General features: G+C 46.4%; 1 protein-coding gene across 5 annotated transcripts in view; it reads left to right on the top strand.

Moving 5' to 3' along the window:
* Positions 1 to 20467, top strand: part of TXNRD1 (thioredoxin reductase 1) — a 115626-nt gene extending 95159 nt beyond the window's left edge. For all 5 annotated transcript variants that reach the window (XM_075551063.1, XM_075551062.1, XM_075551061.1 and 2 more), the window contains 7 exons: positions 2147 to 2239; positions 2728 to 2804; positions 3938 to 4094; positions 6506 to 6613; positions 10599 to 10694; positions 11652 to 11786; positions 18760 to 20467. In XM_075551063.1, coding sequence (XP_075407178.1) covers positions 2147 to 2239; positions 2728 to 2804; positions 3938 to 4094; positions 6506 to 6613; positions 10599 to 10694; positions 11652 to 11786; positions 18760 to 18822 — 729 coding nt within the window. In that variant the 3' untranslated portion in view covers positions 18823 to 20467. The remainder of the gene's footprint in view (positions 1 to 2146; positions 2240 to 2727; positions 2805 to 3937; positions 4095 to 6505; positions 6614 to 10598; positions 10695 to 11651; positions 11787 to 18759) is intronic.
* The last annotated feature ends 5878 nt before the right edge of the window (positions 20468 to 26345 follow it).

The following is a 26345-nucleotide window of genomic DNA, read 5'->3' as shown; positions in this document are numbered from 1 at the left end:
ACGTCTGTGAAGGACGAGCAGAAGGGGCTGTGAAAGTGCATAGCAGCCGTATTTTCTCTGATCCGAGCTTCAGGGAGGACTTCCTGGAAGACATGACATTTGAGCTGAAATGAAAATCAAGGAATTTATCAAACAAACAAAAATAATGTCGATGGGAATAAGTGGGGAAGGCCCAAAGCCCATCAGTAGTCAATTGGACACCCCCTGTCAGAAGGCCCACAAGGAAGGAGAGCCAGTCAGGGTGCAGTATAGCACTGAAGAAACACACAACTTGCCGCTAGTTCAGCGGTTCTCAACCTTCCGAATGCCGGGACCCTTTAATACAGCTTCTCACGTTGTGGTGACCCCCAACCATACAATTATTTTTGTTGCTACTTAACTGTAATTTTGGTACTGTTATGAATCAGGTGACCCCTGTGAAAGGGTCGCTTGATCCCCAAAGGGGTCATGACCCACAGGTTGAGAACCGCTGTTCTAATGCTTCCCAGGTGGGAGGGGGAAAATGAGCTGATGTCGGACTCAAGTAGAAAGAAAATGTTTCGAAAAAGAGGATGACAACATGTTCAGAAGTGTTTGACATGATGGGTATATGTATGAATTGTGACAAGAGCTGTAAGAGCCCCCAGTAAAAAGAAAATAAATAAATGAATGAATGAGTTTAGAACATGGAAGAGGACAGAGTAGAGTTTGGTTAGGGAACAAAGTGTGCCATCTTTCTCCCACAGAGCAGCTAGTGGGTTCAAACTACTGACCTTGCAGTTGGCAGCTCAACTCATAACCCGTTATGCCACCAGGGCTCTTAATAGAGAACATAGTTTGTACAAAAAAGATACTGCAAGGAGAGATGGCTCTCGATACTGAAGAGTCCTGACTAATTCTAAATTAAGCAAGGCAGGAAGGAATAGATGTTGACAAGGCCCTTAACTCACCATTCTGAAAAAAATCCTAAAGCCATGACTGATTCTAATCTTAGAGAACATGTAAGTTAGACAGAAAAATTGTTTCCAACATGTTCAGTGGGGGTTGGCTAAATCAGAAAGGAAGGATTTCAATTGAAAATGAAATGAGACTTGATGGCATTTTCCATTCAGAGTAATTGTATTTTAAAGGTTGACTAGAAATTATTTTCTGGGTTTCTACCAGTAGATGCTTTATAGAAACTTAAGATAGCCAAAAGAGCCCCAATGGGTTATGAGTTGAGCTGCTAACTCCAAGGCCAGCAGTTCAAACCCACCAGCTGCTACTCCACAGGAGAAAGATGAGGTTTCCTGCTCCAGTCAAGAGTCACAGCCTTGAGAACCCACACGGGCAGTTCTGATCTGTTCTAATCAGTTCTAACTGTGTGGATCAGAGCTGACTCGATGGCAGTGAGTTTGGAGTTTGTGGTCAGACATCAAGGTAAATTGGCATGTTGAAAGTCGCCCAGTGGTAGATGTCTAAGTCATTGTGACCCAGCCTGTAGGTGATTGTTGACATCTGTGTAACGATTTGGTTCAGTTTCAGTTGCCTTCACACACGTGCACAGCTGGCACCTTCCAACATACTTAACAACTATGGCAGCTCCTAGCTGACACGAGCCATGTCTCCTTGCCCACTCTGGTGTTTGGAATGATATTTAGCCAGGTGTTGCCTCTGTCGTTAGTGTCTGTGCATCAGGAGCCTTGGTGGCGCACTCATTACACATTGGGCTGCTGGCTGCAAGGTCTGCAGTTTGAAATAGCCCGTGGCTCTGCAAGAGAAACACCAGGCTTTCTTCCACCCCGGAGAGTTGGAGAGTTGCTGTCGTGGAGGCCCTGTGGGTTGTTCTGCCCTGTCCTACAGGGTCGCTCTGCACGACAGTCAACTTCATGGCATTGAGTGTCCGTTCTGAGTGAGTAAACGACGTTTGGAGTCCAAAGAGAACTGCTGAATTTACAGTGGGTTTCTCAGTCCTCGTTCTCACTTACTCTCTGGACTGTATTTTGTTGGGCAACTCTTTGAAATAATAACTCATAATCAGTGAGAAAGGAGGGAGTTTTTCAAAGTCATGTATCACCCTAGAGATGTTTGAGGCGCCATGTTGTCACGTTGCGTGCACTGGAGACAGCAACCATCTGTCTCCTTGATACATGTCTGTATTTCAGAGTGAAACTTTGTCATTTTGTAGGTTGAGCAAATTGAAGCAGGGACACCTGGCCGTCTCAAAGTAGTAGCTCAGTCCACCAAGGGTGAGGAAACCATTGAAGGAGAGTATAATACGGTAAGGAACGGACCTTCTACGTGTAATGTTACTGTTGTCGTTACTATTGGCAATGTTACAGTTAAGTTTGCTTCAGATTTTTCCAAATACTATATTTTGTCCAATGGCTATGAAAAGGTAACCAGAATTTGAAAACGAGCTATAATTCCTTTGGCTTCCTTTGCATCTCCCTGGCCCACTAACTAAAACAAATTCACTTAATTGTTTGCATATGCTATTTTTGTCTCTGAACTTGACCTGGCTTATTAAGGGATAAACTCCCTCTGTCTATCAAGTAATAAGAAGGGATTTCTGCTACATATGAGTTCAAAGGCTTATTTTTTAAAAGACTTAATTTGTTGAAACTTGCCTTATTTTCTTTATAAAATACTTAGTTGTAGGCCTGAAGCATGAAATTAGATTGGCTTCAATAAGTAGAAGAAAATATGATTAAAGAATTCATGCAAAAAGTGTTTGTTAATATTCACTACTGTTTTAACGTTTTTCAGGTATTATTGGCAATAGGAAGAGATGCTTGCACAAGAAAAATTGGTTTAGAAGCTGTGGGAGTACAGATAAATGAAAAGTAAGTCAAGAGTATATCGTATGTTAAAAAATACAGTACATATTATTTCAGTTATTTACAATAGTGTCAGTATTAGAGTTTAGATCATTAAAGTTAATTTGTACTATGGTTACGAAGTTGTGCTTTTAAGCTTAGACATTCGTGTCACTGCACTCACGTTAGGGTTTCCTTTTCTCTTTTAAAATCTAATAAGTATAGCGGCTCGCATTTTTTTCTTGGCTATACGTACAACCCCCATACCAAACTCCCGCCTTCTTCTCATGGGAGGCACATAGTGCGCATGGGGTGAGGGATCAAGCTACTGGTGGGAAAAACACTGTAGAATGCCCAAAATATTTGCTTAACAATTCGGTAGTGTTTAATTTGTAGATCATTAAATATGTGCATTTAGCTACCTTTAGAACTTACAAAGTTTGGGGATCAGAAGAGACTTTACTACATTCCTAGTGACAGTGACCAAGTACCCAATATTCTTACTTGGTTGAGGTTGGTGAAGTGACAGTCTCCTGGAGAGCTAGCTGAGAATCTGTCGCGGCTGCGTTTAGGGAGGACAGCTTGTGCTATTTCCAGTATCACCTTTCTTACATCCAAGTGAGATGACTGTGAGTGGCAAGCTGCCTTGGAAACATTCAGGAGAACAAACTCGCTGGGCTAATGTGAGAGTTTCCCTCCCTCGGGGTGAAGAGCCAGAGGAGTTGGGACAATCTCTGGTCAGATTTAGCCCAAGGCTTAGATTTTGTGTGATGCTGATAATCAAGTATTGATACACTCAATGTGAGCCGTAGGCCACTATACTCTCTGTTTCTATACCTTTTCCTGCCCACGCCTCAGCAGCCCTCTAAGGGTTGTAATCTCCCCAGTCCCATCATTGCATTTATAGGTGAGATACTGACGCTGAGAGCCAGGTGATGACTTGCAACCTGTCATTGCTTCTTAGAGTCTGGAGTCTTGAACATTCTGTTCTCGTTCTCCCGTTGTAGGGTTACTTATTATTTTCTTATGCCCTTTGATTCTTGTAGCCAGAATGTGGTCTTCAGCTAGAGGTAACATTTGGGGCATCCTTGGGAAAAGGGGAACTTTGTTCTGCTTAACTAGTAATGGTTACTGATGAGTATAGCCGAATGGGTTTGCAGGACTGGAAAGATCCCCGTCACCGACGAGGAGCAGACCAATGTGCCGTACATCTATGCCATCGGCGATGTACTGGAGGGGAAGCTGGAGCTTACCCCAGTGGCAATCCAGGCTGGACGACTGCTGGCCCAGAGGCTCTATGCCGGCTCCAAGGTCAAGGTGCGTGCTGTGGCTAGTCTCCATTTGTGACTCTGTATACTTGGGTCTATTGAGAAGTAGGGTCTTGGGGGCGTTTTCCAGGTTGCCTTATTTTGGTGATGGTATGCTAAACCAACAAACAGCTGCTGTCCTGTGAGCCCCGAGGACTAGGGACTCGTGTGCCACACCCTCGCTGTGCTTTACTGGCTGCACTCAAACATGATACTAAGACTGCTGCCATACTTTGTGACTCAGGACATTGTTATGCTTGGTACCACACAGAGAATAAAAACTGTGATAATCAAGTTTCTGCATTTATGTTCCAACATGCCTGGCTCTGGGCTTATGTGGCTTGTGTGAGTTATCTCATTCAGTTCTTCTGTTGGCTGTGGCGATGGATGACAATTAGGTAGCTTGTCCAAAACTACTAAGTCAGTAGGCAGTCACGGCAGAAATCAAACCCAGATTTGATGCAGGCTCAAATATCCACCAGTTTGCAAAGATCATTGTAATTTATCATTCCCTAAGTGAAATGAGATTGAGTCCATTCTGACGCACATTGACTGTATAGAACAGAGTAGAACTGCTTCGTAGGGTTTCTGAGAAGGTAAATCTTTATGAGAGGACACAGTCGCATCGCTCTCCCAGGGAAGTTGGCTGGTGGGTTTGAACCGCTGTCCCTGTGGTTAACATGTAAGCCACCACATCCCTGGCTGCTTAAAAAACTTAAATGTTTACAAAAAGATAAAACGGATCCCATGTCATGTATCACACAGCACCAACCAAACTCAGAACCACACACACTGCCCCGGGATCACTCCTGAGTCATAGCAGCCTTGTATTTAAGAGTGTGCAATAAAACCCATTTGACTAGCCATGCCCCCATCCACTCAAAAAGAAGAAAGACGTGCAAATGGGCCAAGAATCTTATCAATCAACAGACACAATGAGGTGATGAAATTAGCAGACAAGAACACAATGCCCTGTGTACTCAAGAAAGAAATGGAAAATGTATATTTTAAGTGAAAGTTAAAGAAAGCTTTATAGAATGGGATTAACATGGTATAACAAGCTGTGCAAAAGGTAAGCAAAGAGAGTAAGGCTGGTCATTGGGGTTAGGGTGGTGTGGCTGTACATGAATGCCTGCCTTCACTTTGGAATCACAGCATCCTGGGTTTTTTGTTATTTTGTTTTTTAAGAGAAATAGGATAGTGTTTCTAGAAAGAGGCACATTTTAAACATTTCGCTTTAACTGTTGTAGAGAGTAAGAATTGCCTTTCTCGTGTTTTAAATGCAGAACCTTAACTTAGGGTCACACCTGTAGATACATGTGACTGTCAGGTTTTTACGAATGGCACTGGTGTGCCATCTTCACAACTTACTGTGGTATAAAGGCGCTGAGTTGATAGTTGAGAAATATCTGTTTTTCCTTCATCCAGCCCCTACAAAATGGTGCCACTCTAGACCCCTCCCATCACCTACGGGTACTGACATCATCAAATATACTGAGGGAAATACTGTTGTGAGCATGCTTTTTGATTTCTGTGATCTTCATTGCCATAACATGACACAGCCTTTCTAGGGAAGGAGCCCTGGTGGCGCAGGGGTTATGTGTTCAGCCACTCACCCAAGGTCAGGGGCCTGAAAGAGAAGACCCAGCAGTCAGTTCCCATAAAGCCTCTAGAGCAGCAGTTCTCAACCTGTTGGTCGAGACGCCTTTGGGGGTTGAACGACCCTTTCACAGGGTCGCCCAATTCCTAACAGTGCAAAATGACAGTTATGAAGTAGCACTGAAACTAATTTTATGCTTGTGGGGGTCACCACAACACGAGGAACTGTATGAGAGGGTCACGGCCTTAGGAAGGTCTAGGAAACCGTGAGGGCTAGTTCCAGTGTCCATGCGGAGGGCCGCGTGGAGTTGGAACGGACGCCACAGCACCTAGCAACAGCACAGATCCCATGTATTATAGCATTGTGATAAAGTCTACACTGTTTCATATTATCGTGCCGTGTTGAGTACCATAGAAACGCTCAATTAATAGCCGTTTCTTTCACATATTACATTAATTTTCCCATTGTAGAGCTTTGTAAAAATGCAAAGGGCCCAGAAAGGAGAAGTGGTTGTTAAGCATTAGCTAATTGATTTTCCAAGGAAGTTTACTACTGACAGCACAAGACTGTCACTCCGTGGGCACCCTCACCACCCTGCGTGTCGGTCTGGCCTCCCCGTGGAGGGAAGGATAAAGCATGTCCTTGCTGTAACATCCCTGGGCACGTGATGGAGAGGCCACAGGAACCATTGCTCCAGCGCGGTCTCTGAGATGCTGACTTCGATTGCTTCCGTCGAGATTTAGTGTTGGGAATCTTTTTGCAATACTTTTTCTTAGCTATAATCTCACTTGTCATTATTCTTTCCCGTTCTTTTGAAACAGTGTGACTATGAAAATGTCCCAACAACTGTGTTTACTCCTTTGGAATATGGTGCTTGTGGCCTTTCTGAAGAGAAGGCTGTGGAGAAATTTGGAGAAGAGAATATTGAGGTGAGCTCTTGTTTGACGTTTATGCTAAGGTCCTACTTTTCCCCCAGGAAAGCGGAATAATAGTACAAAGTACATTTCCCTTTCCCAGACTCACATGTTATTAGCATTTTATCCATTTGCTTTATACTTTTTAATATTCTTTCTCATCCGCGTCAGTCTGCATATGTGTGTGCATGTGCCTGTTCCCCCCACGCACCTAAGTGACTCTGTATGTCGTCTTACCCTGAACCTTGCAGTGTCAGGTCACCACAGGACATAGCTGCCCCTTCGAGGGAGGCTAGTGAAGTCATCCCCTAGTCTGATCTCCTTCCATTTCCCAATTTTGTCATTTGACCCAATATTTACTTGTACTTTTTACAGCCACATTTTGTAGTTTCTCTTTATCATTAGAACGGTGTTGTTGAAAATTAAAGTGTAGGGAAATACAAAGAAGAAAATAAGAAATTAACTACATTTCCATTGCCCTGACCATTAATACTTGGTCTTTTTCTGGCTTTGACTTCCCCGTATATACTCGTGTAGAAGCTGAGTTTTTCAGCACATCTTTAATGCAGTTTTTGTGGTAAAATTAGGTGCCTTGGCTGATATTCGGGTCGGCTTATACTCAAGTATATACAGTTTATAACAGTTTTGCCATTTACCTATTATGCGGTCAAGGAAGATGTCCGTGAAAGACATAAATACACAACTAATAGCATACCAGCAGTCCCTAGGTTATAAATGAGTCGATCTTGGGTGAGTGTACCTTTAAGACTGTGTAGGTAAGTCGGATCCTCTGAAGTGCAAGAAGAAAACTAGTAGCCTTTCAGTGATTTGAGAGCTGCACCTGCCGCTGGTGATGAATAATTTGTGTGGTGTAATTGTTTCAAACTAAGGGCTGATTTACATACACTAAAGGACTGAAAGGAGTTTGTCTGTAAGGAGCCCAAAGGGCCGGAGTGGGTTATGAGTTGGCCTGGTAACTGCCGGTCAGTAGGTCAAACTCAACAGCCACTCTGAGGAAGGAAAATGAGGCTTTCTGCTCCGGTAGAGAGACCCAGAGGGGCAGTTCTGCTCTGCCCTAAAGGGTCACTATGAGTCAGAATCTATCTGAGGGCACGGAGTTTGCTTTTGGAACTGTTGTCTGTGAGTCCGATGCTCTTCACCCACGGACTAACTGTGTGTGTGTGTGTGTGTGTGTGTGTGTGTGTTATATGCAAGTTTCTGTACATATAGGTAATTTTGTATAGGAGCATCCATACTTGTAAAAACTGTGATTGGGACATGATATTTTCTGCCCTCCTTTACAGTTTTGCCAGCATTTCCCCGTGTCTGTCCTCCAAAAACACAATTTACAAGGAATTAGTTTAGAAGTTCTTTCCCAAGGCTGCTGTTAGATATTTTTAAGCCATTCTTTTACTGTACTTTTACCACCGCCTCGCTGTTGTAGAGAGAGTGATGAGCATCTTAGTCAATCTTTGTTTAATTATTTTCTGAGAATAGATTTCCTGACAAAAGGTATTTAAATGTTTAAGACTCTTTAATATGTATTGCTGTAGTTCTTGATAGGTAACTTCCTGGCTTTTGTTTTATTACAAGTCGGCCCCCACCCCCAAGCATGAAAATGTGCAGATTAGTTGAACTTTGAAAACCATTGGTGACTGGGAAATAAATACTCTTAGGCCTGTGTCTGCAACACAAGTTGTTAGCAATTTGGAGCGAGTCTTTAAAAAAAAACAGCATTTTATTAGGGACTCATACAACTCTTATCACAATCCATACATATACATACATCAATTGTGTAAAGCACATCTGTACATTCTTTGCCCTCATCATTTTCAAAGCATTTGCTTTCTACTTAACCCCTTTGCATCAGGTCCTCCTTTTTCCCCCCTCCCATCTTATTGCCCCCTCCCTCTTTTCATCCTAATTTTCCTATATAATTGGGGTAGACATTTCATTGTGTAACCATGTTTTAAAAAAATTCACATTCTATTATAACACAAAAGAACATGTATTATGATGTCACAGTGTGTTTTTAAAAGGTAGGCAACTCTGGGGCTTTAGAAGGTTTGTGGGAAAATGCCATATCTCAAATTTCTTTTTAATATAATATATTTTTATGGTGGGTTAGGTGGTGGTGGGGATTACATTTCAGATCATCAGCTTCCGTTATCTTTAATTCACCTTTCCCCTAGACATGTTGGTGTCCCTCATACATGTTTTGAGCTGAGGCTGGCAGTGTGAATTGGAGGAGGGAGATAAGAGCTCTTTTGTCATCCAGCACTTAAGTAAATGGAGCATCGATGAGGCTGGGTACTGCCTTCTTTTCCTCCTCCTCCTCTCTCCTTTTTGCCTCTCTTTGCTCCATTTCCTTCCTTCTCTCATTGCCTGCTTTTCTATCTGTGAACCTGAATGCTTAGAAGAGGATAATGCCCAAGGAAGCATCCAGAAGAACTGAGATGACAGCATTCCTTGTTTGTGGCACCTCGCTTGATTCTTGCCCACATTGTCCTCCTTTTTTAAACATATATAATCATTTTATTGGGGGCTCTCACAACTCTTGTAACAACCCATACATCACTTGTCCTCGACAGATTCGTACATATAGTCCATCGTTCTTTTCTAGACATTTACTTTCCATTGAGCCCTTGGGATCAGCTCCTCTCCCCCGCCTCTACCCCACGTGGCCCCTCTGGTTTCTATTGTTCTTCAGGAACCAGCATCTAGGAGAGGGTGGAGAGCCTGTGAGCATTAGAGCAACACCAAGCTAGTGGAGGAAGCTCTGAGAGGTGGAAAGTGATGGCGGGGCAGGAGGAGGCAAAAGGAAACAGGCAAGCTCTAGGAAGCAAAGGCACAGATAAGGAGCTTAACAGAGGTGTCCACTTAGGTAAATATATTAATCCACAACAATAGTGGTACTGGCCTATGTACATGTATTTATTTATAAGACATTACACTGAAGCTGCAGACAGGCCTTGGGCCTCGGCTCATTCCTTCCCTCAATACAAGAACAACTTTGTTCTAACAAATTGGCATTCTGTGATGCTTACGACCGCCACCCCACACACGAACGCTGAAGACAAAATGGGTGCATACGCAGATGTGAAGGCAGATGATGGTGCTGGCTATTAAAAGATACAGTGTTTGGGGTCTTAAAAGCTTGAAGTTAAACAAGTGGCCGTCCAGCAGTGAAGCAACAAGCCCACATGGAAGAAGTACACCAGCTGGTGTAATCATGAGGGGTCATCGAGATGGGCAACAGGCATCAAAAGACTGACAATAAACAGTAAACAAACAAAAATGCATTGGTGAGAATGGGGGGGGGGGTCGGGTTGGAGCGGAGACCCAAAGCCCATCTTTGGACAATAGAACATCCCCCCACAGAGGGGTCGCAGGGAGGGGATGAGTCAGTCAGGGTGCAGTACGACACTCATGGGTCACGCAATATACCTCTGATCCCTGGAGGCCTCCTCACCCCACTATCATGAACCCAGTGCCGCTTCCCAATCTAGACTAGACCGGAGTATGTAGATCGGTATAGGCAAGAGATAAAACTCACAACACATGGAACCCAGGGACAGGAGTGGAAATAGAGATACCATAAGGGAGAGGGGGCCGGGAGAGGCAGGGAGGGAGGTGGACACCAATCACAATGAATGGCAAATTGTCCTTTTATATGCTAACAACACTCACCCACTGACTGCTGTTTGCTTGTAAGGGAAGACAGCTAGTCAGCTCATTTGATTGCTCTTGGTTGTTGCTGTTCCTCTCTGAGGCTTAGTCTTTTGAGGTTGGGATACCAGGAAGGGATGATACAGTGAAAGGGACCTCAAAATGAGGAGTTAAAAGTCCTTTGCTTTCTCACCAAATTCCTATTTAATCCATGAAGCTTATTGTTTCATGACACTCTAGTTCCTCATTGCCTCTGCTCGTGGCACCACCCTTAGTGTGTTATAACTGAGCTGCTGAAGAAAGTGGTGTCAACTGGCGTGTACCTCCCTAGGTGTACCACAGTTACTTCTGGCCGTTGGAGTGGACGATTCCATCCAGAGATAACAACAAATGTTATGCAAAAATTGTCTGTAACATCAGAGACCATGTAAGTACAATTCTTATTGAATGCCTTTCAATAATTTCATTTGTCTTTAGTAATTAAGGAGCTTTGTTTTCATCTCATGATACATACTGTATTTATTCCTTGAGTATGTTCCGTGTCGTCCCAACTACATAGAAACGATCAGAGTCCAGGGACCAGGGACCATGACTCTACTGCTGAGTCTCTCCTCACCGTCCCTGGCACAGGACCCTCCCGACACGGAGCAGGCAGGTGCAGCCAGCACTTACACGGAGTGGATAAAACAAAGGAGCCCTGTGTGTTTGCCTATAAAAGGGAGAACAGTGAGATCATTAACTTTCTAAAAATAATGAGCCCCACAAAGTGTGAGTCTTACAAGTTCGAGTGCTGAGCAGTTGGCACTAAGGAGAAAGCTGCCTTGGGCAGAGTTGCAGAACTGTTAATTGGGTTCTGAGGTAGGATTTCATTGTCTGCTCTGAACCTATCACTCAGCCAAAGGCCTGTGTGTTGGGGAGTAGGGAGCCAGGGGCCAAACTCTTTGACCTCACTGAGTCTGTTTACTTATCCATAAAACAAGGATACAGCTGCCCATACAGTAAGAAATGCAGTTTACCCTTTAACTCAACACAGGAACATGAATGTATGCATACTCTCCTTTGTCGCTGAGACCTTGGTGGCATTGTAGAAATGCAAATGAATGCCCTTACTGTTAGCGCGGATGGTCTCTCCGACCTGAGAGTGTCACTGCCTCCACAGCATCTCTGAGGAAGCGGGTACTTGAGGAGCTGTGGACGTTTTTTGCTTTTAAATTTCTCATCAGCACTTGTCTCTGCCTTGTCATGGCCTCAACAGCTCCTAAGAGAAGTCTTGGCTGTTTCTGAAATGAGTTGTTTTAAGAGAAGACAGGCCATGGTTCCAAGGCTGTGCATGGGGAGAGAAGAAAATAGCTCCACTGAGTTGCCTATCTTTATTCTGTCTTAGGAACGTGTGGTGGGCTTCCACGTCCTCGGTCCAAATGCCGGAGAAGTGACCCAGGGCTTTGCAGCAGCGTTGAAGTGTGGGCTGACCAAAGAGCAGCTGGACAGCACCATCGGGATCCACCCTGTCTGTGCAGAGGTGGGTGACTAGCTTTCTTGGCGCTGCCTGAAAACACGCAGCATCTGCACACACTTCTCCCTAAAGGTACCTGCGAGTAATTCAAAGCAGGCCTTGTCTCTGGAATCCATTTTCTCTCCTTCAGATATCTAATTGTTCCTGGTGTCGACTGGTCATGCTGTCGTGGTCAAAATGATCAGGATGATTTATAGCTCTGTTCTTTAAATCCTTAATTCATCACCTATCCAAAATACCTGTTATTCACACCGTTCATCTCCAGGAAGTCCTTCAGTCTCAGTCACCCCTCTTATACATATACTCATGCCAGGTCTTTGAGCCAGCTGGTCAGCTCCAGTATTTTCAGACACTTATTGGTGCATTTAAACACCACACCTGTTGGTTAGCGGAGGTGGAGTGAGTTATCTAAACTCGGCTCTCAGTGGGATGAAGGAAAGAAGAAAGCTGGCACCTGCCAAGTTCTGACCATCCATTCTGGAAGTTTTGATGTCACCATGCAATGGTGGCAAGGCAGCACCTCACTGGTCAGGTGTGGCAAAGAGGCCAGCTGTCGTGAAGTCCCGCCCAAGAGAAAGCCAGCCAGTGAGTGAGTGACGAGTGGGCTCGCAGCTATGAGTGGGCCCTTGTGGAAGGTGTGCCGCTGTGCGTCTCAACTTGTTTCCCTGGAAGTTCAAAGGGATTTGGAAACACCTTTTCCTCTTAAGGAGGTTGGGGAGCATCGGACAATCTTGCTTCCTGGGTGATAAGTTTGCCTGGAAGCTGCTTCGGTTCTCAGGAGGCAGTAGTGGCTGGGTAGGAGCCCAGAGCAGAGGAGGCCAGTGAGTGAGTTCTAGGGTCAGCCTGGCGAAGGCATACGAGGGCTCGTGGCTTCCAGAGGCAGCATGGCTCCTTGAAGGTCCTGGCAGACCCTTGTTCTTGCTATAGTAACCTGACGGGGCATGCCGGAGGAACTCTGTAAACTTAATGAACTTTATTCGTGGGGCATTGAGATGCAGTTGGAAAGTTTGAACAGTGGAGTAACAATGTCAGGTAACTTAGGCCAAAGAAATACCAGGCTGCTGTGTGACAAACAGCCAGGAGGAGGCATGTCCAGAGGCAGATCCACTTCGATGGCTGTGCAGTAGACACGAGAAGCGACGGGGGGTGGACTGTGCTGGGGTAGCAGCAGTGGAAATGGAGAGGGGATGAATGTGTTTAGAGGTACTTAAGCAGTAGGCGAATATGGCTTTCCAGCTGATTGGAAATGGGAAGAAGGGAACACAATGCGTGCTTGCGAGCTGAGGGGGAAGAGCGGGGAGGAGTGGCAAAGAGGGCAGAGCTGGAGTCTGTAAGGTGCCAGGTGGCTCTTAAAAGAACTGAAGTAGATGGCAACCCTGTATCCAGGAGACTGAGGAGGAGGAGCTGAATCCTGGTCTACAGGTAGCTGGTTTGGAAACACCAGGGCTGAGAGTCCAGTCTAGGCCACCTTACTTCAGAGATGCCCTGCTGCACAGATAGGTGGTCGATCACTTCCACAGACTTCTCATTGCCCTTGGCTTAGAATTTGGACATTGGAAACAATTGCCTGGTGCCAGGTGCCCTGTGAGAAGTGGCTCCGAGTTCCTTGCAGGTGGATGGTGCTCAGTAACTGCCACTAGTAGCTCTCTGCTCTATTTTTATTTCCCGGAGTAGTTCACTGTTAGACAAGACAGCGTAACTACAAGGTCATCTGCCTGTGTTTCTAAAGAGGCCTCGGGACAGGTGTGCAGACTGTGGAAAGACAACTGATCGTGAACTTCATGTTTAGAGATGAGATTTTGTAAGCCTAGAAGCTTTCTGATGCTAACCCTTAACATGGGAACTCATTTCTGTCTCCTTCAGCAGTAGCACAGAGCCCACTAAGAAATGTATCCCCCACACACGACCCCCATCATCATGAATACACTGGTCTCTATACACTTGCCTGTTCTAGATAGTTCATGTAAGTGTAGTCATAGAATCCCTGCAGTTGTGACTAGGTTATTTCACTCAGTAAAATGTTTCCATGGTTTACCCATGCTGTCGCATCTATTAAATTAACTTCTTTCTGTGGCTGAGTGATAAGAACCCACTATAAATAGTACAACACATTGTGCTTACCTGTTCATCTGTCGATGGGCTTGTAGGCTGTTCCAACCCCTGGGGCTCTTGTGGCCGTGGCTGCCCTGAGCACTGATGCCCAGTACTCGGTCTGCTGCTGCTTTGGGTTCTGGGCAAGCACAATCCTCAGGCTGGTCTTGGTTCTTCTACCTTTAGCTTGCTGCTGTGCCATTGTACATTCTCACAGGGCACTGGGAGGTGTGTTCTGGTCATTGCTATCTTAGTAGGGTCAAGTGGCACCTCCAGGTGCTTTGGTCTGCAGTGCAGTTCAGGGATTTTGTTTTAAGGACCCTTCTGCAGAATGCTGGATTCTGCCCTGGATGGTAACTGGCTGTACTGCTGGGTCCTCTGTGTATTTTACTGTCCAGCCACAGTCTGCACACCTGCCCCAAAGCCTAGAAGGAAGCCGCTTAGGCTGGAACATGGACCGCCTGCTTACTGATCCATGCTGAAATAACATGTGAAGCGGAAATATTTGTAAACTTCAAGAGAAAATTGACAACCGCAGATGGAATCATAAAAAGGGTTGTGTTTTGCAGGACTTTTGAGAGTAGGATGAGGTGTCCATGGACAAGTCAGAAGTAATAAAAACTGGTCTTGGGCAGAGCTGGACAGTCTTGTGAAATAGCTGCCACTTGGAGGCCAGCTGTTTGGTTTATGAGTGAGATGAAGTGTTGAGCGGCCACTTTTGTGCCATTTTGATAAATGACCGGAGCAGTTGAGAGCGACCTATGACTGAGGAAGAATTACTCATGAGAGGTTACTTCATCGGTTTGTTCTTTGAAGCCAAACGATTTCCAAAGGGTTTCCTTCCAGAATTGCTTGTTTTGCCTGGGGCTTGAAGGGGTCGATGGGAAAAGCAGTCTGCGTTGTGTGTATGCCCCCCTGCTCACCACCCCCTCCGCACCCCATCCCCGTGGTGGTGCAGTCCCCTTGTTCAGTGAGAATATGGGGCGGTGATAACTTATTCTAGACATGCAAGCAGCAGTAATGGAATAGGAACCCGATTACACATCCTTTTAAGTAGCAACTTGAACTAATCAAGTTTATTTGTAGGAAAAGAGTAATAGCTCAAGAGGGGGAGTAGGACCCTGTGCTGGGCCTGTTTCCCTGTTTGTTGTTCAGAGGGCCCGTGGGCTGGCTGGTGGGGAGTGGGGTGAACCCATATGATGGACTAGCGGGTGGAGCAATGAAAAGTGCAGTCTCCGTGTGCTTTTTTTTTTTAAGATGCGATTTTATGAAAATTCTAGGGCTGTTGGATCTAAAGAAGCTTTTCCCAAAAGGCCCCTCTGTGTTTTTGCCTCACCAGACTAGTGATGACAATTTGGCTTCCCTCTTTCATTTCTCTTTCTTCATTCGTTCTGAAAACCTGAACAGCTGTATTTTCTCATCCATGCACGCCAGCCACGGGAGGGGGAGACCACCGAAGAAGGCCAGCCCCCAGTCCTCCCATCCCCGCCTCATGGCTCAACCCAGTGACCCAGAGGCCTCCTTATGGCTCTGCCTTGGGCGTGTGTCCCCCCCCACCTTCATGCTCACCCCTAGGCTTTGACAAGCCCCTCCTAGGATGGGGAGGGAGGGACAGCGGAGCTGGGTCCAAGCCCTAGGGGATGGGATTATCCCCAGGAAGGGCAGTCTTCCCTAGAAGTCAGGGGGGCATGAGGGGCTAGCTCCCCAACCCCCACCCCCCTGCAGAAGCTGGGCTCCCAGCACCGGCTGCTTCTCCAAGCTTATGAGAGATGTAAGCCCTGCCCCTCAGACAGACAAGACTGTTTGGGCAGGCAGGCAGGCAGGCAGCGTTTCTGGAGCCGGGAGGGCTGACGGCCAGGCAATGGGTGACTCTGCCTAGGTAGAGGGGCACTAGAATTGTGTGGCAGCACCATAGGACCAACTACCCTAGCACCAGCAACAAACTAGTAGCCAGCAAACAAAGGAGGGGAGGGGGGAGCTAAAGGCAGGAGAACAAAACCCCATATAAACACACAAGAACAACCTTGTCAATCACCGATGATATCAATTTCCCCAATGACAGCAATGCGGGCACTGTTGGTGTAGAAAGTTTATGGGAGTCCAGATCCACCTTGAGCTTCAGCTCCTGAGTTGTTCCCTTACACAGTTTGATCACCTGTTCTATTGTCAATTCTCTTTTGTTACAGTTTTTAATTGTAAATTAGGTTGGAGTTTATATTTCAGATTAGCAACTTTGTATTGAACAGCTTAAACTACTAATCAAACCCCCCAGTGGTTCATCCTTGCCTTTCATGTGGGAGACCCAAGTTCAGTTCCCAACCAGTGCATGTCTTGCTCCATTACTACAAATTTGTCCTTGGATGCTGATATGTCCATATGATGCTGAACAGATTTTAGTAGACTAAAATGAAGTCCCATCACCCTTTCCTCTAAGGAGCATTCTGGATCAAACATATTTCTCCAAGACAGATTTGTCTTCTGGTAGTCTACGTGGGTTTCGTATTCTTCACCAACACCACAATTCCACTAAGATACTCTGGAGTAGCTGGTGGTTTTCAACCGCTGACTGTGCAGTTCGCACTGACCAATGAGCTCTTGAGCCCTGCAAATGACAGAGACCTGCTCTTGAGTGTGTGCAGGGAAGCATGTCTCCCTTCAGTGACTGGTAGGTTCTGGCTCCTAGCCACCCTACAGCTATCACTGCCTGGTCCAGTGCCACCCTGACGTACAGCCATGGTTAAGCCCGTTGTGGTAACGCTGTGCCAGTCCAACTTGTTGGCCGTCTACCAGTGTCCTCCTTCAGGGGCTCTGGTCACGCGTCCCCAAGTAAGCGAGTCTCAGTAGCCTTGATTCTAAGGAGTATTCTAGCTGTGTTTCCTCCGAGGCCTGGCTTGTGCCCGCTGTCTTCTTGACCACCATGTGAATGCACCACTGCTTTGGTCTTCATTCTCACTGTCCAGCTCACCGTGCATTTGAGGCAGTTCAAAAATACCCCGGCTTGAAGGGTCAGTCAGGCACACTAGTCACCAAAGGGACATCTCTGCTTTATAAAACAGTAGCATGTTTGAACTATGAGTACTATTCTGGACACCAGCAAAAGAAGCCTGAATGTGGACTTTGGCATTATGTACACGGAGGGCAACGTGACCACGCGGAGGATTGCATGCAAAGATAAGGCTGCAGGGCCGGCCCCAACCAGAGCCCATCTGACCCCTGCCCCAGAAGTGTGTGTCACAGAGAACCACACCAGACCTTCAGGTGGGGACAGGAACCGACTTACCACGCTCACATGGAAGCAAACCAAGGAGGAGAAAGAGAAAGGGGCAGTCGGCCTAGACTCCATATGGACACAGCAAGCCCAGAGGATGAGGTCCCGCCACGGAGCTGCTAAGGCACACAGAGGACTGCAGGACCACCAACAGCTCGACATGTTGTCCTCCAACTGGAGCGTACTGCGACAGAGCACAACAATGGGGACTCACGGTGGGGAGATAACGTGGCCTGAATCCCCCCACATCAGGACAAACCAAGTAGGGGGCATAACATCAGCAATGGGAGCAAAGCCCCTAAAGAGCCCCCCAAATAGACTTTGGGCTAGGAGGGGCAGCCCCCGGAACTCCCCCAGGACCAGGGGTTTGAGATTCATAAAGGTCAGCGGACAGACATGGAACTATGTTGTTGTTGCTGTTTCTCTCCTTTTCTTTTTCCAACCTTTTATTTTCTTATTGTTTGGACCAGGACGTTGCTGGTTTGCCCACTTATATGACAGACATGGGAAGCAAGCTCGGGGAGAAAGCAAAGGGGCCAATGGCACCAAAGGGTCTTGAGGAGAAGGTGGCGGGGGCGAAGGGTGTGGTGAGCAAACAGCGCATAGCAGGGAACAACCAGGGAACTAAAACCAACATCCAGGAGGTTATAGAGAGCCTGTGGGTATTACAGCAACACCCGTCTAGCGGAGAGGAAGAACTAAGAGGTGGAAGAAGGGAGGACGTGATGGTGTGGCAGGAGGAGGCAAAGGAAACAGGAAAGCTCTAGGAAGCAAAGCTATAGATAGAGATCTTAATAGGCGTGTATGTATGTAAATACATTAATCCATAAGAATAGAAGTCTGGGAATAGCTGAACAATTTAGTATTAGTAACAGCCCTGGTGGTGCTGTGGATTAAGCACCGGGCTACTAGCCCACACAGTTGTTGGTTCAAACTCATTAGCTGCTCCTTGGGAGATGAGTGTGTGTATTTTAAACCAGTTGCCACTGACTTGATTCCCGCTCATGGCAACGCCATGTGTAACAGAGTAGAACTGTGTTCCACGGGGTTTTCAGTGGTTGACTTTCTGGCAGTAGATGGGTGGACTCGAACCACCAGTTTTTTGTTTAGCACCCCCTTGCTTAACTGTCCCATACAGGGCCTCCGAATACCCTGTGCTCTAGAGGAGATCTGTGAGTGAGGTGGTCAGGGAAAGGAAAGGACTTCAGCTGTGTGGAGCCCCCTGGCGGAGCAGCAGTGCTGTATGGCACCTGGGAAGCAGGTGCAGAGAGCACATGCACTATCGTTCATTGACTTGATGTTTTTGAAACATCCCAACTAGATTCCCGAAGAAAGGCGCGGGGCAGGGACACACCCGTATACTAGTCACTGTGAGGGCAGACTGTCTTAGGCTAAAACTACTGCACGATGAATTTGTTGTAGAACATTGCCACTCAATTTAAGATGCTTGATGTCATTGTGTGAACAGCCCTGTGGTAACCGTGTGTCCCCTTTTACCCTCTAGCTATTTCACTTTGGGTCCAGTTAATTAACTAACTGGTTTGGGGTTACTAAAGTGGGTCTAGTGTGCTATCACTCGTGCTGTGGGGTTTGTGAACATTTCCTTTCTCCCCCCTGCAGGTGTTCACCACACTGTCTGTGACCAAGCGCTCAGGAGGGAACATCCTGCAGACTGGCTGCTGAGGTTAAGCCCCAGTGGGTGCTGCTGCCGAGCCGCCACACCACCGTCCCAGGGCCAGGGCCACGTTCTCAGGAAGGCCCTCGGGCCGAGGCACCTACGTGGCCTGTGCTTACCACTCGAGCCTCCCTGGGATCGCCTGTAGGAGGTGGTGAACAGAGGCAGCCAGCATCGCACTGGGCTAACCACGTGGACTAGAAGCTGATGGTGGCAGTGCATTGAGAGATGCGTTCATGAAATCACTTGCCCCAAGCCCAAGTGGCGGGCAGTGATGGAACAGCTGTCTCATCAGTTTCTCCCAACCTTTCTGTCCTGTGTCCTGCTTTCTCATGTCGATTCTGTGTCCCTACGTGGTATTAATGACCCTAGAGGTGACAAACCTTAGCCGTAGATTTATTTTTGTCCCACAGCAAGTCAAGGTTGGAGCATTCCAAGTCATGTCCTGTTGGTGGCCTGGAAGCTCCACAGGCTCACCCCTTGAATGACCTCTGTCTATCCCTCTGGCCCCAAGGGGTAAAGCACGGTTGGACTTTACTGGCCTTTGTGTTTTTCTAGTTAGTTGCACGTCTGAGGCAGGTAGCCCTGTGCCTTGCCTGCCTCACTGGCGGTGATTACGTTTTATTTGGGGCCAGGTGGGAATGGCCTCTTGCCCTCCCATCTGAAGTAACCCACGCTTACCTGGGCTAGGCAGCAGGCTCGCAGAGCGCGGGTTCTACTGGTGCAGGGGAAAGCTAGCTTTATTTGGTGTAACCGTCTAAGTGGGCTGAGGCTTTTGGCAATGGAAAACACTCTACTCCTTTCACGCTCTTTTGGGGGACTCTTCAAAAACCTGGTGTCCATGTTTTTTTTAAGTGTGTCGCATATCTGCTCCTTCCTAAGAATGACCTTCATAGAAAAGTGATTGTCCCCACACTTAGGATTTCCACTTAGGTGGTAATTGCTTCTTGAAGGAAGCCATTCATACCGTAAGTTATTATTATTATTATTGAACACAGGTGGATGAGTGAAGGATTTTCATTTCAAAAGCCAGATGGGGTCTGACTCCGTTGTGCCTGGTGGGATTGTCATCAGCGTGTCTGTTTTGTTAGCATTCAACTTGCAGAATGGCTCCTTGCAACTTGGTATTGAGGCCCCAGTTGGGTGAGTGTGAGAAGGGCCGGCTGGGGCGTGCTTCCAGGCCCTCCCTCTCCTCACTGGGCAAGTCGCAGTTTGGACATGCAGCCGACAGCAGGCCCCTGCCAGCACACTCCTTTCCCACACTCTTCATTCTCCATCAGAGGGGTATTGCGGGGGGAGGTTCAGAGGCCCCCCCTGCCCCCCAATGGCCCTGCCTCCTTTCCCATCCCAGCAAATAGGGGGTGGTAGGGAGGGAAACAACGTGGCGGGTGGGCGTTGGCACAATTGACTGTGATAAGTTTTATATATTTTTTAATTACCCCCTGCCCCATCCAAATCTCTTAAATTAGAACAATAGGCAGTATGAGGTGATCATGCCTAATCATGTTGTGATTTTTCTTTTCTTCAAATGGAATGTTCTGCTCTTACAAGAACAACGTCTGTTTAGTTCTGTAACTGCCCAATGTACTGACACCCATACGGAATTCCATGTTGTTATAAGTCTTCTGGGGGGGGGGGAAACAATGTGAAACATTAAAAGGTATTATTATCCATTCCGTGTCCCTCCTTGAATGACGTTTGTGGTTCTCTGCACAAGTGTTGGTGAGACTTGTGAAGCGGTTTGCTGCCTGGTGAGCGTGCGTGCGTGCGTCAGTACTGCCAGCAGGCCCAGTTGGGATCTGCTGAGGCTGACAGAGATATTGGCCCTTCAGATTTTCATTTTGCAGCTTGTCCTGATTGGACCCATCAGCCTTGGCCTTTCAAGGAAACAATGCTGCCTGCTACACACCAGGAGTCCCACGCTTGGTGTGGCCATTTCCAAATGTCTGCCATTTCCCTGTGCGGGGCTCTGAGAGTCTGGTCAAACCCTCCTCCCTGTTTGGATTGAGCAATCAGGATATAAATGGTTTGAGGTCACCCCGACACGTACACCCCACCCCCAGTACCAGGCACATTCAAAGGACTCACAAAAGCTCGTGGAAACACTCAGTTGTCTTTTATTTTCTCCATGAACTTTTTAAAGCCTTTCATAGTATGTACCAAGAGATGTTTCCGTAGATTTTCATGGTCGTGCTTGGATTCTTCATTCTCATGCCTTTAACTGTCTTGGGTAGCAAACTGCCCCTGCTCCTTTGTTGTAGCGGTTTCCAGAAGCCCCCAGGAACATTTATCCTGTGTGTTCACTAGAGCATGTGCTGGGTGGGCATTGTGTTTCACAGACAATGGGCTGAGGATTCTAATAGCTTCCCCATAAGGCAGGAGCCCTGAGAACCAGGCCCAGATGAATCATCTGCCTAGGGTAGCACGACTACTTAGTGATGCCAGAAGATTTTGAAACCCGGAATGAGGTCCAAGGCCCAACCCCAAAGTCATTGTGCCAACTGCCTCCCATTCACCTCTGACAAATGGGAGCTTTCAGGCAGCTGAGTCAGCCGGTCCAGGGACTCTTGCGAGTGCCATTGAGCACTTCTGTCTGCATGGTTAATGAAGTCTGTCAGATGATGTTTTTCTCAGCTAGCCAGTTTGCTTCCACACGGTGGTGGTGGTGGTTGGCTCATAGTGGCCCCATTTACAACAAAAGAAACACTACCCTGTCCCTTACCATCCTCACAGTTGAGATTCAGCTCGTGCTTGCAGCCTCTGGAGCAATCCATTTCTTTGAGGGCCTTCCTCTTGGCTGCTCCTCCACTTTCCCAAGCTTGACATGCTTCTCCAAGGACTGGTTTCTCTTAATAACATGGCCAAAGTCAACTATGCAAGAGAAGTCACACCATCCTAGCCTCTAAGGGACACTGGCCAGACTTCTTCCAAGATAGATTTGTTTGTCCTTTTGATGGCCCTTGGTTCTTTGTTCATCACCAGCATCACAATTCAAATGCACTGATTTGTCTTCTGCCTGTCCAGCTCTCCCATGCTTGGGCCAGGCACACCTCACACCCCAAAGACACATCCTTGCTTTTCAGTACTCTAAAGAGCTCTGGTGCAGCAGACTGGCCCAGTCGATGCAAGCTGCTTCTGATCGCTTGCCTGCTGTTTCCATGAACATTGATTTTGGATCCCAGCAAGACAAAATCCTTGACAACTTTAAGCTTTTCTCCATTTATCATGGTGTTGCCTATTGGTCCAGTTGTGAGGATTTTGGTCTTTCTTACACTGAGTTGCAAGCCTTCAATCCTTGATCTTCATCAGCAACTGCTGCAAATCCACATTGGGCAATCAAGGTTGTGTCAGCTGCATATCTCGGTTATTAATCAGCCTTCCTCCAATCCTGATGCTGTACTCTGCAGTTAATCCGGCTTCTCTGGTAATTTGTTCAGCATACAGATTGAATAATTACGGTGAGAGGTCACAACCCTGGCATATACCTTTCTTGATTCAAACCATGCAGTATGTCCTTGTTCGGTCACACAACTGCCTCGTGATCCATGTACACCAAAGTGTTCTGAAATTCCCATTCTCCAGAGTATCCATAGTTTATGATCCACACAGTTGGAAGCCGTGGCATAGTCAATAAGCTACAAGTAAACATCTTTCTGGCATTCTCTGCTTCTAACCAAGATCCATCTGACATCAGCAATGATGCCCCTTGTTACACTTGCTCTTCTGAATCCACCTTGAGCCGCTGGCAGCACCCTGTCTGTACTGCTGCAATCACTGTTGGATGATCTTTAGCAAAACTATACTTGCATGTGATATTAATGACGTATACTTGAGCATTCTGCGGGGTCACCTTTCTTTGGAATGGATACAAATACGAATATCTTAGTCAGTTGGCTAGCCATCTTCCAGATTTCCTGGCATAGATGAGTGAGTGCTCCCAGTGTTTCATGAACTGGTTGAAATATTCCGGTTGGTATGCCCTCAATTCCTCGACCCATGTTTTTGGCTGATGCTTCCAGTGCAACTTTGAACTTCTTCCTTCAGTGCCATTGGTTCTTGCTCATATACCACCTTTAACATTTTTTCACTTTTTGAAATTTTTATTTTTTTAAATAATGTTATTGGGGGTTCGTATAGCTCCTGTCACAATCCATATATCCATCCATTGTGTCAAGCATATTTGTACATATGTTGCCTTCATTTTAAAAATTTTTTCTTTCCACTTGAGCCCTTGGTATCAGCTCTTCTTTTTTTCCCTCCCTCCCCCACCCTCCCTCACAAACCCTTGATAATTTATAAATTATTTTTTTCATGTCTTACACTGATGCCTTCCTTCACCCACCACATGCTGCTTAAAAAAAAAAGTTGAATGTTGAATAGATACCTTTAGATGCCCTTTAAATTTTGACCTGAAACTATCTAGAGTCAGGAGTGGATTAACCAGGAAGCATGGTGCACATCAGTGTAGTTTGCCAGTTATATATGGGCTCACTTATTTACTATTCTGTCTGGAACAGATTAACCTGGATTTCACCTGCAATGAGTAATTTCATCTGGGTTTTACCCTCTCAAAGATGGGGTGAAACCCAGGTGAAATTACTCTCAGCAGATAAGTAAGTACAATTAAGCTCATGCCTACTTTCTGCTTGAGTAATCCATCCCTGTCCAGAGGCCATGTGTCAGCCGGTGAACAGATTGGCTCAAGAAGTTATACCACCCATGAGAACCAGGTTCCTTAGAAAAAAATCATCTCTATAAGGACCAATCTGTCAACATTTGCAACCAAGGTGAGAAGGGCAGGGGAGCGAGGGAAGGGGGTGGGGGTAGGGGTGGAGAACTGCACTGTTAATTGCCACCCAGCAACCAGAACACAACCCACGGGAACCTTGTCACGTCGTGAAAGATGGACCTCATGTCAGTGAGCGAGTTCCATAGAAACTTCAGTGGAAGCCTAATTTGTGTTGTGTAAATTTCCATTGATACCATTGAAGTGTACATATAACGACAGCTGTGTAGACCAATGGAGTAGAATTGTGAGTCTGGACACAAGTCCCTACCTCTGGTCATCTGATTTCTTTTATATATATATATATATATTCCTTTCTTTCCAAACTTATTTATATTTTTAAAATATTGAGGGTTCTTGAACAGCTCTTATAACAATCCTTATATCAATTGTACCAAGCACGTCATCATTTTTAGATCTTTAAAAAGATCATTTTATTGGGAGCTCGTACAAGTCGTATCACAATCCATACACCCATCCATTGTGTCAAGCACGTTTGTGCATTTGTTGCCCTCATCAAAACATTTTCTACTTGAGCCCTTGGTATCAGCTGCTCATGTCCCCCCTCCCTCCCCCACCCTCCTTCCCTCATGAAACCTTGATCATTTATAAATTGTCCTTGGTCCCAGCTCCTCTCCCCCCACCCCCCATTCCCACTCGCACCCTCGTGGTCCCTTGATGAATTATAAATTATTTTCATATATTCCACCGAACTATGTCTTCCCCCACGGTTTCTGTTGTTTGTCCTTGGGGAGGTGGTGCAGTTATGTGTCTATCATCAAGATGGGATCAGCTCCCCCTTTCTCCCCTCTTCTTCCCACCTTCCCCCTTCCCTCCTGGTATTGCTACTTCCATTCCTGTTCCTGGATTCCATGTGTTGTGAGCAATTATGTCTTATCTGCACCTCTGGTCAACTGATTTTCAAAGAATAAAAAATTCTTAAAGGTCAACCTCAGCAATAAAAAATGCAAATTAAACCACAGGGACATACCATTTCTCACCGTGCACATTTTAAGAGTTTGGCAGTATCTCACTCAAATATGGGCAACGAGGTGGAGCAGTGGGGACACATTGCTGTGGGGGTACATTGTCACTGGAAAACCGTTTGTCGTGACCACTGAGGTAGTTGGGTAATTATGTGTCAACATGAATTTTTACAGCAGTTTAGCAACTTGTAAATCAGGCCATACCCCGATGTCTCTGGGGGTGTGGATTTCTTATAACCTGGAACCCCCCCTTCCCCACTCTTTGCCTTCCTGCCTGCTGGCCTCTGTGCCTGCTTCCAGGGGCAGGGGGCACATGGGCATCCTGACCTCGGCACTTGGATCCACCGGACACTGCACATCCCGCCCGTGATGTTCCTGCACGGTGCATGACCTGCGGCAATGCGCGTCTGAAGAGGGACCTGGGGACCTGAATTGGACTGGGTGGGAATGCCATTCTTTGGCTAGAAAATACTTCTTGGTAATAAAGCTCATTCTTTTACATATATGAGTGTCACTGGATTTGTTTCTTTAGACAACCCAGCCTAACACACTGGTGAAGTTAAATTTGCATACACCTCCAAGCCAACTAACTCCTCCACTCTTAGGCATAAACCCAAGACAGATACACACCTATGTATCAAAAGTCAGACACAGAAGTGTTCATAGTACGCATCCAGAACCAAATGCGTGGTAGAGAGTCTGTGAAAAAGGCAGCCCCTCCGTGATAAGACCATTGTGAGAATGGTGCCGTCAGGGCCGTGTGCTGTTCTGTTGGACACAGGGTCCTAGGAGTGAGGACTGACTTGATGGTACCGAGCAACGACAGCAGCAAACTGGGAAAGTGCATTGTTAAAGCCATCCTCTTGTGGTGTGGGACACAGCTGCACCGGGTCACCAGTGCACCCTGCAGGATTCAAATGGGACAGGGTATGGAAGGACACAAGAGACTAAGATTAAGATTCCTTTCTTCTAAATAAATTCACCAAGCCAAACTTAAGCTGCCATCGACCCAATGCTGACTCATAGCAACCCTGTGGGACAGGGTAGAACTGACCCCGTGAGTGTCCAAGACTAATTCTATGGGAGAAGATGGTCTTGTCTTTTTCCCACAGAGCCAATGGTGGTTTTGAACTGCTTGACCTTGCGATCGAAGCCCAATGGGTCTTCAGGGCTCCTTTATCAATACTAGAATTAAGTATTTCGTCACTACTGTTATTGAATAAATGTTCTTTTGCATCTACTCAATAGTTTGTCCACACACACACACACACACACACACACCAGTTAAGTTGGCTCCGACTCATGCAGCCCTTATGACACAGTTTGATAAAGCTTGGTTTTGTTTCTTAAAAGTTGAAGCATACCCTTAATTAGTTAAATTTAGTTTGCTTTTGTGAAAATATTCATAACACAGGATACACCACGTCAGCAAATTGTTCACCGTTCAGTGATGTTAACATTCTTCAAGCTGTGTAAGTGTTCTTGCTGCCCGATTCAGGTTACTCCGCACCATTAGTGTGAAGCCCCTGCTCTCATCTGACCACGTTGCTGTTGTCCAAGGGGGAAGGAAGGGGCTTTCTACTCCTGTAAACAGTTGCAGCCTCAGAAACCCACAGGAGGGGTCGCTTTGAGTCATCGTTGACTCACTGGCAGTGAGTTTGAGTTTGTTGAGTTGTCAGATAAATCTCTGCGAAAGCAACAGTGGTCAAGGCTCAGCTCCTATTGTACTGATGAGGCTAATCTCTTTTGGTTCAAAGAG

The sequence above is a fragment of the Tenrec ecaudatus genome, chromosome 6 (genome assembly GCF_050624435.1).
Source record: "Tenrec ecaudatus isolate mTenEca1 chromosome 6, mTenEca1.hap1, whole genome shotgun sequence".
NCBI classification, from domain to species: Eukaryota; Metazoa; Chordata; class Mammalia; order Afrosoricida; family Tenrecidae; genus Tenrec; species Tenrec ecaudatus.
Note: the sequence above shows the minus strand (reverse complement) of the source record. Positions and strands in the feature narration are given on the sequence as shown.